The sequence below is a fragment of the Aptenodytes patagonicus genome, chromosome 1 (genome assembly GCF_965638725.1).
Source record: "Aptenodytes patagonicus chromosome 1, bAptPat1.pri.cur, whole genome shotgun sequence".
Taxonomy (NCBI): domain Eukaryota; kingdom Metazoa; phylum Chordata; class Aves; order Sphenisciformes; family Spheniscidae; genus Aptenodytes; species Aptenodytes patagonicus.
Window position 1 is genome coordinate 129642586 of NC_134949.1, and position 13798 is coordinate 129656383.

At 38.6% G+C, this 13798-nt stretch overlaps 2 protein-coding genes across 11 annotated transcripts in view; one reads left to right on the forward strand and one right to left on the reverse strand.

Moving 5' to 3' along the window:
• CASK (calcium/calmodulin dependent serine protein kinase) overlaps positions 1-13798 on the forward strand; it is a 235006-nt gene that overhangs the window by 106941 nt on the left and 114267 nt on the right. The window lies entirely within an intron of this gene.
• Positions 7170-8277, reverse strand: GPR82 (G protein-coupled receptor 82). Its single transcript, XM_076328883.1, has one exon. It carries the CDS (start codon positions 8267-8269, stop codon positions 7235-7237), a length of 1035 nt encoding a protein of 344 aa, XP_076184998.1. The 5' UTR covers positions 8270-8277; the 3' UTR covers positions 7170-7234.

Genomic DNA, 13798 nt, shown 5'->3' on the forward strand with positions numbered 1-13798 from the left:
ACGACAGCACATTTATTACAGGCAATAATTCATGCCTCGAGATTTAATGGAACTAAAAACAAGTAACCAAAATGTGCTCTATAGCTGTAATCTTTCTTCAAGAAAGAGAAAAATTAATAGTATGCCTCTGCAACTCTTAACTGTGAAGGATACCACTGATCATTGAACTTCCTTAGGTTCTGTGCTATAGAATTATTTTAATAATTATGATTTTAAAAGCTGAAAGTGGTGGTTTTGTTATAAATAGGTGAACTTGAATATTTCCAGTCCCTATGGAAGTTAATGTGGTGTAGAGTACCTAAAGCAGCGTTGTGCATTTAGCGCAGTCACATTTGGTCAGCATTCAATATTTTGAGTTGTTACATTCTCAGTGTGTGGGAAAAGTTGCTTTATCTTGTCTTGACAGTTTCACTGAGTTACCTGCTAGTAAGAGGATAGACTAACATTGATCTTGGTAGAAGACTTTTGTGCTGGTTACTGAAAGTAGAATGTGATTTAGCTCAAGAAATAGACTGTTTAAGCATTGTGTAAGTTACGAAGCAGGACAGTGTTCTATAAAAAGTGCATTTCTTCAGTGTTTATTGCAGATTTTTTTTACCTGTTCACTTTTGCAATAACTTCAATGGAATGTTTTTTTTTATCAGTAAAACATCAAGAGGTTTTACAATCTTCAGTTAGCCTATATTGTGATGCTTATGTAGCATTTTATGTAGTTGCCAAAATCTTGTTATAAAAATACCTTTTAATATAATTGATACAAGAGTAATTTAATCACATCAAGAGCTTTAATTGCTGGGGTTTTAGCCTTAGTTCGCTCCAAATTCTCCAACTTTGTTCTGTGATTTCCATCTAGTTTTCTTGTATGTGTTTCTGTGATCAGTAAAATGTTTGGTGTGCAACTGGAGTCAGGGCAAGCTTGTTGCCTAAAGGTAGACAGCCAAAATTTTTATTACAGGTTTATCTCAGTAGGTATGAATGCTTGTTTCCAACATGTGGTCATCTAAATAGGTAGAACTGCTAAAGCAAAAGTATACGGATTCTGCCTTCTCTGCTGTAAGATTCAGTTCAGTATTTCTGTGACTGGAAGTAAAACCACGTTGTCCAGAAAGTAGGACTAAGCATTATGCACTATGTTGTGTGTCATATACAAATCTCAGTTGGTCCAGGTGACTTGAGACTTGATCTGTGAATAGACTTCCATGTTGATTTATGTGCTGTACAGAACTTAATTAACCATACAAATTCTGAGAGCGCACTCACCACTTCTGTCTTTCATTGCCTAAACTACTTGTAGTTAGGCACTTCAGATTTTGCCAGTAGAGTTCAAGACTCTTATACTTCTGCTTTTACGTATATATAGAAAATGAGTAAGGCTTGTTCATAGCTGTTTATGTATATTTATGTAAGTGTGTATTCAACTACATAAAAAATAACCGGAATAGAAACTGTTCTTTAAGACCATCTTCTCTTTCCAGTCTTTGAATATCCAAAACAAGAAATCTGTTGCATGTTACTTTCCTTCTACACTTTTCATTTTGGCATGGAACCTCTTTTATGCTTTCTGGGGGCAGTCAGTAATAACTGGTGCTTTTTATGTATTTTCTAGAAGTTATTAGATCCTTGAGATCCAGTAGTAACTGCTTTGTGAGGACTTCATTTCATATTAAATTGTTAAAAGGTTATTAAGGCTGCAAAATCAATAGCAGAGGTAGAATTAAGGTGTCCTATCTGGCCATGTTTTTCTGAGGAGCACTTCCTCTTTCAATGCGGAAGTTAAGAGGCTCCAACAATAAAGCTTTCAGTATTTTTTCCTCAATGGTTCTTCAGGCGGTACTTCCCCCCAACCCCTCGTTTATGTCCACTCCTGTATATATGCTTCCTATCTGAGTCCCCATTTCTTCTTTTGTCCTGCCCTTTTCCTAGTGTACTGTTAGCTGGCTGCTGGGTGTTCAGAAGCAGTTTTGCTGAGAAGTATATTTATGCTGCTTGGCCTACTTAGAGCTCAACATCTACATGCTTTCTGATCAGGGAGTTTATATATTATTATATATTATTTATATAAGCCTACAGAGGATGGAAGCAAGGACAGGTAGCCTGGGAGGAATACAGAGAAATTGTCCGAACAGCCAGGGATCAGGTTAGGAAAGCTAAAGCCCTGATAGAATTAAATCTGGCCAGGGACATCAAGGGCAACAAGAAAAGATTCTATAGGTACGTCGGGAATAAAAGGAAGATGAGGGAAAATGTGGGCCCTCTCCAGAACAAAATGGGAGACCTGGTTACCCGGGACATGGAGAAGGCAGAGGTACTCAATGACTTTTTTTGCCTCGGTCTTCACCGGCAAGTGCCCCAGCCTCACTGCCCAAGCTGCAGAAGGCAAAGGCGGGGACTGGGAGAATGCAGAGCCGCCCACTGTGGGAGAACATCAGGTTCAAGACCATCTAAGGCACCTGAAGGTGCACAAGTCCATGGGACCCGATGAGATCCATCCGCAGGTCCTGAAGGAACTGGCAGATGAATTTGCTAAGCCACTATCCATCATATTTGAGAAGTCGTGGCAGTCCGGTGAAGCTCCCACTGACTGGAAAAGGGGAAACATAACCCCCATTTTTAAAAAGGGGAAAAAAGGAAGACCCGGGGAACTACAGGCCAGTCAGTCTCACCTCTGTGCCTGGGAAGATCATGGAACAGATCCTCCTGGAAGCTATGCTAAGGCACATGGAGGACGGGGAGGTGATTTGAGACAGCCAGCATGGCTTCACCAAGGGCAAGTCCTGCCTGACTAACCTAGTGGCCTTCTGTGATGGAGTGACTACATCAGTGGACGTGGGAAGGGCTACAGATGTCATCTCTCTGGACCTCTGTAAGGCCTTTGACACGGTCCCCCACAACATCCTTCTCTCTAAACTGGAGAGGTATGGGTTTGATGAGTGGACTGTCCGGTAAAGGGTGAGGAATTGGTTAGATGGTCGCATCCAGAGGGTAGTGGTCAACGGCTCAATGTCCAGATGGAGATTGGTGGCGAGTGGCGTCCCGCAGGGGTCCGTCTTGGGACCGGTACTGTTTAATATCTTCATCAATGGCATAGACAGTGGGATCGAGTGCACCCTCAGCAAGTTTGCAGATGACACCAAGCTGAGTGGTGTGGTCGACACGCCAGAGGGACGGGATGCCATCCAGAGGGACCTGGACAAGCTGGAGAAGTGGGCCCGTGTGAACCTCATGAGGTTTAACAAGGCCAAGGGCAAGGTCCTGCACCTGGGTCGGGGCAACCCCCGCTATCAATACAGGCTGGGGGATGAAGGGGTTGAGAGCAGCCCTGCCGAGAAGGACTTGGGGGTACTGGGGGATGAAAAGCTGGACATGAGCCAGCAATGGGCGCTCGCAGCCCAGAAGGCCAATCATATCCTGGGCTGCATCAAAAGAAGCGTGGCCAGCAGGTCGAGGGAGGCGATTCTGCCCCTCTACTCTGCTCTGGGGAGACCCCACCTGGAGTGCTGCGTCCAGCTCTGGAGCCCTCAGCACAGGAAAGACACGGACCTGTTGGAGTGGGTCCAGAAGAGGGCCACGAAAATGATCAGGGGGATGGAACACCTCTCCTCTGAAGAAAGGCTGAGGGAGTTGGGGTTGTTCAGCCTAGAGAAGAGAAGGCTTTGGGGAGACCTTATTGCAGCCTATCGGTACTTAAAGGGGGCTTATAGAAAAAGATGGGGACAGGCTTTTTAGCAGGGCCTGTTGTGACAGGACAAGGGGGAATGGCTTTAAACTAAAGAGGGGGTAGATTTAGGCTAGATATGAGGAAGAAATTTTTTACGCTGAGGGTGGTGAAGCACTGGCACAGGTTGCCCAGAGAGGCGGTGGATGCCCCATCCCTGGAAACATCCAAGGTCAGGTTGGACGGGGCTCTGAGCAACCTGATCTAGTTGAAGATGTCCCTGCCGATGGCAGGGGGGTTGGACTAGATGACCTTTAGAGGTCCCTTCCAACCCAAACTATTCTATGATTCTATGATATTCCAGTCATTTGCCCAGCCAGTCAGAAAACATGTATCTGCTGATCGATGAGCTGGCCACCCATGCAGCACATTTGAATGGGTTAACCAGAAAGCAGACAGACACTTGCAGTCTTTTAAACTGCTTTGCAAACCATGTGCTGTTCATATTTGCCTTAAGATTTTGTGTTCTGTGCTATGGAAATGAATTACTTTATTTTTTATTATACAATTTACAAGTCACCTGCTAACTTCTGAGTTGGCACCAGGATGTCTAAGCGGTGAAGAAGTTTACCACATGAGCTGTGTTTTGCTGAAGTATTTCTCTGTCTCTCCCTCATGCCTTTCTGTTTTGGGGGATTTTTCCTCCATTAACTCTTCTGTCAAAAGCTAGACCAATGTATTACTCAATTTGTAGTTTCTCAAATTGCCTATATTGCACAAAAGCTTTTCCACTATTTAAAACCAGAAAAACTTTGATGCAATTAAAAAATTTAAAGGAGACATTGTCTTGAACAGACTGCATAGGAAAAAAGTAAAGTATATATCATTTTTTTTTGTACTATGTAGAAATGGTGGAATGGGATCTTGCTAAAAGTCTATCACAAAGTTATATCTGATTAGTGGTTCCCAAAGTTTCATCTGTTTTCTTGCCTTTTTGATAAATGCAGCACTGGGGAACAAGTGGTTGTGACTAAGAAAAGTGGAGAAAGAATGACTTAAGCCTATGCTACCATCAAAAACTCTGTATTAAGAAAAACATCCACAGGCAGGCACTCTGCTGAGATATCCTAACAACTGCATTCCCTATAAAATGTATTTAAGGAAGGACAGAAGTAGTGGGTTCTCAGTTTGGGCCCATGCAAATTATAAGAACACATTGGTGGTAAACAGCTTTGCTCACCCAGACTTAGAGCTACTGATCTAAAACCAGTCATCTAAGCAGCACTGTGCCGTCTGGAGGACTTAAACTGCTCAAATCAGTCCTGCTGTAGGTACTTGGCCATTGGTTGTGTTGCGCAGTCGAACACCCACCTGCACAAACCAGCTTCCCACGCTTAAGGACTGTGTTTGCAGAGCAACTTTCCTACAGTGCTTTGTAGAATTAGGCCCTGAAGCTGCCCACTTAAGTTTTTTCCATAAGTTGTATGTTAAACATCACATGGGAATCCTGTGAAAGAAGCAATCACTAAATTCTATTATCACGGGTAACATTGTATGTTACCTATGATTTTCTGTCTTTTTCACTTGCATCTTTATTTAACTTCTGCAGAACATCAAGCAGCTGTCAGATTATATGAATTCTTGGGGTCCCCCCTAGAGAAGACCTAATATTTTGTGTCTACTGGCACTTGGGTTGGTTTAGTGTACCTGTCATGGAACTCAGTAGTAGGGTTGGGAAGACAGAATTGCTCACTACATTTTAGTGTGAAGTTTTGGGTGAGTGATAGGACTTCTCAGAATACATAGTATTTTATAGCACTTTTTACACTCAGTAAACTCGTCTTGGTCTCAGTTGCAGAGAAGATTGTACAAGGGAAAAGACCACTATGTAATCTTAAGTGTCTCCTACAGAAATGATTCAAAATAATTGAAATCTCTACTTAAGTCATCATGATATTCTAACTTCTACAGTTCAAAAAAAAACCAAACAAAACCAATCACAAAACCTCCTGTTTTGCATTGCTCTCATACTGTTGATGATCATTAAATGTTTATCATTGAATATATTTTGTATACCAGTAAATAATAAGCATTTATGCCTTCCTAATTAAACCATAGAATTTACGTCACAAGATTAGACTAGGAGTATGCAAATTCCAGTGATTTGTTTTGCCTTTTTTTTTTTTAAACCCTGAATAGTACCAGAGGTTAGAAATAACTGCACGTATGCATTTCATCCTTTTTTTCTTCACTTAATATTATTGTACATTCAGATATGTTGCAATTCTGTAGATCTTTTGTGCTTTATGCACTCTTCTATAAATGGTCTGGATTTAAACATTGTTGTGAAGGAGGTGCCTCCTGGAGCAGCATGTGTTAATCCACCTTTGAAGAGGAATAAGTATGTACCAGTTTTGGGTGAGTATGGTATCCTGAGTACACAAAGGCTGCGTACCAATAAGGACGCCACTGCCTTAGCTGTTGAACATGACTGCCGTGGATAAGACTGCAAGACAAATCATTCCTGACCAAGCTACAGAGCACATACAAAACCCATTCTTCTCAAACATTAAGTAAAATCCTAGGCCACCAGAGTTTCTCTTCATCTGTGGATACTTCACCCCTGCAGGTTATCTGTCACCATCAAAACTTTCTCTTCAGAGTCACCCTGTTGCAGATGTAATTTCAGGAACACTGTGGCCATGATAGGAAATGTCAGAGTGGGGTGATAAATTAGTTAAATCTTAAATCTGAGATTTTAGTATAAAGTTAGTACTAAAGATTTAGTACAAATCTGTTATTTTAGTACAAAGCTGTAGTAAAGCTTTTTCTGTGAAGGCTAGAATTTAAAAAGTGCCTCATTTCTTAACACAGTTTTTTACTCCTAAAAAAACAGTTACTGTAGCAAAACCCTAATGTGATAGACATAGCTAAAGTAAATAATGGCATTTTTCAGTAACTTTGGAATAAGATGTCATCAAGAGCTTTTCTTTATGCACTAAAGAGTTTTAGTATCTCATGATGCATTCCCCATTAAAAAAAGGAATCAACCTTCTAGCGAAATACTCCTGAACAAAAAATACATGTTAATCTTGAATGTGTTCTATAGCTCTCTGTGCCTGCTTCCTTAAGCCTTTGATATGTGGTTCAGCCATTCCAGAGAAAAGTCTGTGCTTTGTTCAGCCTTTTTTATAAAGGGAACCCATGTCCAAAACCTGGGACTTGTTTATTGGTGATAAAAGAGAACTGGGTCCTCGACTTGAGCCTAGTTTCTGCCTTCTTCCTTGATTATTTAGGTAGAAAACACTGTCCATAGGTCAAACATAAAATGTCTTTTGCATTGCATGGAGAAAGGGGTATTACACAGTTCAATGTATCGATCACTTGGATTCATTTGGATATACACATTGGATTTATTATGGCTAATCTTGATGTAGCAAGCAAGATCATTTGAAAAAAATACAAGTAATATGTTATAACTTTATTTAAATATTTACCATTTCATATCAAAGTCTGGTTATAGGTAGATAAAATGAGTTTATTGTTCCTTATATTCTACTAAAATCTTTCCATATTCCTTCACATTTCGGGAGTCTCTTCAGTGAAAATATCGGCTTTACGTTTGTGGTGTTCTGGTGTGGATTTTGTAAACAGGCCGTACAGACTTTTCTTAAATGTTTTATCTAGCAGAAGGGTTATAACTGGATCTAAACTACTCTTAGCAGCAGCAAGACAAGTAAGGAAATTTTTAATTTCCACTAGATAGTTTAACCTTGGGCAGTCATTATTTGTAAGCAGTATATAAAAAATTGGCCGAAAAATATGATATGGAAGAAAGCAGACAGTTAGTATCATCTGGATGACAAGAATGTTTCTTTTCACTGTTCTGTAAATTAGATGTTTTTCTCCAATACAGGTATTTTTTTGTATTTTACTCAGATGTCTGGTAAGAGAATAGTATGACAACAAAACTGTCATAAAAGATATAAAGAAACATGCAGTGGCAAGAGAAGCTGCAATCATTGTGGTAAATTCACCAGCTTCTACCCTGATGTTGTAGCATCCTTGAAATTCTTCCATAGCCCTTGCCTGGGCATTGTATGTTATAGCTATTACTGTTATGCAGAGCACAGTAAGCCATATAATGATGCACAAAAATTTAGCAAATTTTGGCTGACGAAACTTTTCAAGTACACATCTGTAGAAGTTTTCATTAACTGCTTGAGAGTATTGTGCGTCGCTATTTTTCTTCAGTGTTGCATACTGACTTAAAGCAGTTGAACATAAAATTATAATAGTAACATACAAACTGACGTGCATAATGAGAGTCCCAAGGTGACATGCTATTTTACATGCTACAGAGTCGTAAGTCCATTCGTACCCTCTTGCAAAATACGCAGCCAGAAAAGGCATAGTGCTACATACGAGTAAATTTGCAGTGACAAGGTTTACTACGTAAATGTATTGTGTTCTTTTTGTGGGTGCTTGCCTTGAAAATATCCAGGCAGCGAGAATATTTCCAAAACTTCCAGCAGGAAATAGAAAAGAGTAGATGACTGGTAGAGCTACAGTAGTAGCTAACGATGGCTGAAGAAGACATGTTGAATTTCTCATTTATGCCGGTATTTCTTGAATGAATGGTCAGAGCTGAAACACAATTAAAAGAATTATTCTTCTGTAATGTGCATCTAACATCTCTTTTATTTTTTGCTCTTATTTTAACTGTTCCTTTTTCTCCCCTCCTTTTCAGTGTTACTAAGTGCTGTTTGTCCTCTGGGGTTATCATCTTGAGTTTGCCTGAGGTTTCTGTTTGGGTGTTCTCTTCCACTGAGATTTGGTGAAGAAAAGTTGGCTGATGTTAAACCCCAAAGATTTTACATGCATAGAATCTAATAAAATAAATGAGGAAACAGAAGGTTCAAGCTAGGGTCTGACAATAACTTGTGTGGTCTTGGTTTATTTCTCAGTCTTCTGGAACATCTGTAACCTACTTTGGAAACCACTTCTAGACTATTTTAAGTTAAATAAGCAAAATAAGTGCAAAGTATCACTTTCATTGCAGAAATGCAGAGGAGTATCCTGTACCTCCACTTAAGTACAAATTAAACTATGCATGATGCAGGAATCTGGCTACGTGCATTTATTTTGTGCTGATGTCTGTATCTAATGTTACTTTGCTCAGAGCTCTAATCTTAGATGTACATTTTACATAAAAAATTCACTCTGTATTTTTAAACATATGAAATGGTTGTTAAAAACTGCAATATATTTATTTTTTCCAAATTCAGTGTTCAATCTTTTCTCAATTTCCAGACTGCAAATAAGAAATCAAAGATCTATACAATAACTGCATATAAAAACTGGCATTTCAGCTTACTAACCTGTAGTGAAGAGAGATTTTCTTGGACAGATACTGTTTAGTGAAGTGCATCCTAGTTAGCTTTTGTTCCATATAAAAGCATACGGGAAAAATTAACAGATTTCAGACTTACAGACTGATTAATAATTTTTTTGGAAATAGCTGTAAGCAAATGAACTCAGATACCAAAGAGGATTCTGTGTAGCTATGATAAAAAGCCCAGACATCAATCTTATGATTAGAAAGCAAAAAGTTATAAAAGTCATATTTAAAAGTTATGCTGAAGGCCATGTTTGACAACTTGCAAATTAAACATAACTTTTATAGCTGTTGCATTTTAGTGTACGCTAAGTCCCGTATGGATTGGTGAACCAAAATGTATTCAATTATTTTATTACTATGAGTTAAATTCACAAAGTAATTGTTGAATTCAGTCATTTAGAAGTCTAATGATCATTTTTGTGTCAATGCCCAAATTTTGTCAGGTGAAACAACGAAATAGTAGTTTTAAGCTTACCTATGCAAGCTGCAGGCACCTTCCTTTTCAGAGAGGAAATTTTTCTGTCTGATGTCCTTTTTATCTCCACTGCTGCAATGAAAAGGATGATACTTGAATCTGGAAAGTGCAGTTAAGAGCAATATCTCTCTGACCTAAGTAGGTTTTCAGAATGTACACTTTTCTTTTACAGTGTCAAAAAGCAGCTAGGCATTTAAAGTTCAGACAAGATAATGTTGTCTGTGCAAAAAAGACTCTGAAATTAGGTCAGCATGCAGCTCCATTAGAGAAATAAAAAGAATGAGAGAGTGTGGAAGAGTGATTGTAACAGTCCTTTGGTGATGTAGGTATGGCACAGAAACACCTTACAATCCTTTTATAGTGCTTTCCTCTTTTGGGGGGAGGAGGGATTGTTACTGTCATTCTCTTTAGGACTGCCCACTTTCCAGAATGGGGGGGGTGGGGTGGGGGTGTGGAAAGTCACTGTTTTATGCATGAAAACTTGTATTTTCAGTGACATTTAACTGTTCTTCAGCTCCAAGAGCTATCACAAAGCTGACTGTCTATTCCTGAAGCCCACATGCAATGATACTGTATCCATGTCTGTCCTCATATGAGTGACCAAATAAACACATCTCCGATGTCTAGTCAGGTGATGGATGGTGTGGAAGCAATTTACAGCTGATGCGTTCTAGGCATCAGTTGGGGAAAACCAACTCTGTGTCCAAGAAATACAGTATTTTATACAAATCATCCAGAAGCGTGCACAGGACAGTTTCCTTTCTCCACAGGAAAGGTTTGATCACGGATCAGTCAAACTCTGTTTAGCTCTGCACAGCTTGAGACCTTTGAATTTCCTTCTGTCTGATACATCTGTGGTGGTCAGATACAGCTTTTCAACAGCTATAAATAAGTGCCTTTATGAGAACAGAGGAGATACCATATAAAAACTTCTGCAATTTTGGTGAGGTTCTTGTTTTGTTAGTTTTGCTTTATGTTTAAACATACACTGTGAGAAGCCACCTCAGTGATCTACTATCAATTTTATTGTTCAGTCTCATTATTAATTTTATATTTTTTTTTACTAAAATGGTGGACATGTATGCTGGCCTCCTATTTAGACTACATAGTTGATCTCATTTAAGATTAAATTTAAGTGAAGGAGAATTGCTGTGGAGTATTAGTAATTAGTTTGTAATGCTGTAATTAGTTTGCATGTACTTTAATTCTTGTTCCTGTTAGATTTAATTATACCTTGTTTTTATTTTTTCCACTTTTGAATGTATAGTTATATTAAAATTTGTTCTAACAGAAAGTGTCTTGTATTAATTAAATATTTAATAGTTTCTTAAGTAGTCTTAGAAGTCCTTGTTACTGTGGTGTTCCATCCAGGTTTAGACACAAGAATGCATATCCTGAAAATTTGCTAAGAGGAGAAATGCCAAAAAATGTTGTGAGCAATTCCAGTTAGCAGGGGTTTTTTTAATTATTATTATTATTATTCAGTTGGTTATTAACTGTAGCCTGTAGTGTTTATAATTTGATGACCATAACTCTTGCTGTAGGAAGAGATAATGCTACATTTTTTTCTGAATTATTGTATGATAATAGATTATTATAGTGAATTACAGTCTGTCAAACTTCGTTTTGGAACTGATTAGTGAGATGAGTAACAAAGGAATGGGGTATTATAAGTTTAAAAAAAAAAAAAACAACCCCAGAAATACAGTTACAGTTGGTTCTAAGCTGTAATAAGCACCTTCATTATTCTTTTAATGGACTGTTTCCATTCACCTAACTTATAAATGGCATATTTTATCTAAAAGATATTTGATGATATTCAAATGGTACAAGTGCATCTTTTATGCGATTCACTCTTAAGTTCTTCATAATGACCTTCATGTGTATTCTTCACCTCAATTATTTACATTTTCTGTACTCTTAAACCATGATCACTTTCTAATTCATACATGTTACTGGAGTGTATATGCCAGCAAGCAGCATATGTTGCATTTTGCCATTGTATGCAGACAACTTATTTTGTGGCCCCAAAGCACAAAACCAGGGAAATTCCCAGTGGTGAAAGATATTTCAATCAGCCATTTATAACCCATACCTAGCATGTTACGTAATATAATCATATATGACAGAGTGATCCACTTGCAGGCTGCCTGGCCACTTCCTCTCCCCTCCGCCTGTTTGAGATGATAAAAGACAGCCTAGTCAACCTCATATCTCCTTGTGCCTGTCACAAAGCAAATGGAGAACTGGACTGTTCCTGCTCTGCAACAGAGTATATAATGTGTTGGCAGCAGTTGCTTCTTGTAGGATGGAAGAAGGCAGCAGCTCAGTTACCTCTGGCTTCTGTGGCAGTCCTGGCGCTCTCTGTGCTGTGGAAGGCCCAAGAGATGCAGCTCAGTCTGCAGCTTGAAGGGTGGAAGGCAACTGCTGAGGGTAGGGCACAGAAAATTGTGTGACCTCACGTATGGCTACTGTGGGTGCTGAGGATGAATCATACTGAATAAACGTATAGCATGCACCAAACGTGCACCACCCTTTAACTTGAGATTTAATTTCATGTACTTGGAATTTGATCTACTGTATGGTATTTAATACCAAGATAAGTCTCTAAGATGCACAGGCTACTACACAAGTGCAATCCATATTTTCTTTCCAAAAAAAAAAAAAAAAAAATCATTTACCAAGTAGCTTGCCTAGAACTTTGACTTTTGATGCTTAGTTTTGTTGGGGATTTTTTTTTTTCCTTAAACATTAAAATTGAAAGGTTTTTTTGATTGCATAAACTCTTACGACAGATGCACTACATGATAACCATTTTCAGTTGGACATCTGTATCAGGAGAGTTGTCGCAGAGCACCATGGTTCCTCTCTGCCTGCTCGTCAGCTTTCCGTGCAGGGGTCACCCAGTGTGTGCGCAGCTCTTCTCCTGACTTGATATAATGAGGATTTTAGCTATAGTCAGTATATGAATTTAATATTGCAAGAAGTGCTCACCAAAGCAAAAACATCTAAGCTCATGTTTAAATCTACTGTAGTTGAGTCAAGCACTATGCTGAATCAGTGAAGATAAAATATTTGGCAGGTTTGAGCTGGGTCTGTGGTTGTTGTTCACTAATAATTTGGTTTTACCAGTTTTAGAACTGCCCTTGGGGTTCAGCAAAATAGACCCAGAACGAAAGCTCTCATGTCGTTTGATGAATTACAAGTGTATGCAGTATAACTCTGTGGCATCCTTAGGGATATAGAAATGGGGATATATTGCACTCATAGCTTCAATTCTTTGGATGTCATAAAATATGTAAAGTTAAGTGTTTTACAGGCTCCAGGTAGTTGTTTTACATAGACAAAACACAAGCCAAACAATGTCTTTTGTGAAAAAACAATGTCTTTTGGCAGGAAAACTTAGCTTGAAGTTGACAGTACTAACAAAAATAATCTTCCAACATTTTTATGCTTCAGGTCTTTAATGCTTTGTATTTTTTCCCCAATGACACTCTGTGCAGCTCCCAGAGGTGTCTCTAACTGTATTTGCTTCTAAAAAAGCAGTGGCTATGTATTGGTCATGCTGATTTTCACTTTTAACTTCAGAAATCAGTTTTTAACGTGAAAACTGCATCGATCATCATAGTCAAATACGAAGCTTTCTCTGTGTTTTTCTGCACCTTACTATAATTTGTGGGGTTTTAAGTTAAATATGTTTGTGTATAACAGCTTTTTGGCTGTTCCAGGTTCTTCTTAAGCTTCTGTGAAAACGCAAAAGTAATAAAGCAAAAATAAAAACCTAAAACATGGCAGTAAAAGCAAAACTGATAGGTAGATTCTGTTGCCTGCAAGTTGAGGAGTTCTGGCTGCAAAATGAATTCCTTGCTGATAAAGAACATTTCTATACCCCCTGACAAAAATGATCCTGTCTTTTCATCAGACTCTTAATTTGTTGTTCACCATGCTTACGTTAACATCTTTACCTAGTGAGAATTTTTGTGGAAGGAATAGCGAGTATATTTTTCTTTTTAAAGCACAGTCATTTATATCTGTGGTTTGAGAGTTCTATGAAGAAGGGGGCCTTGCCTTGTAATAAATACAAAGGTGTACTACCCCTCTCTGTATGCAAACTTAAAGGAACCAGGAGTCACCATTTACAGACAAAAGCAAGATAACTTTTGAAAGTAGTGTGTACCAGAATATATTATTGTGGTATATTTTAAATAATTGTTTCAGCTTGTTAAAACATAGATTTATAAGTAAACCCTAGCTTTTTTCCCTCCTC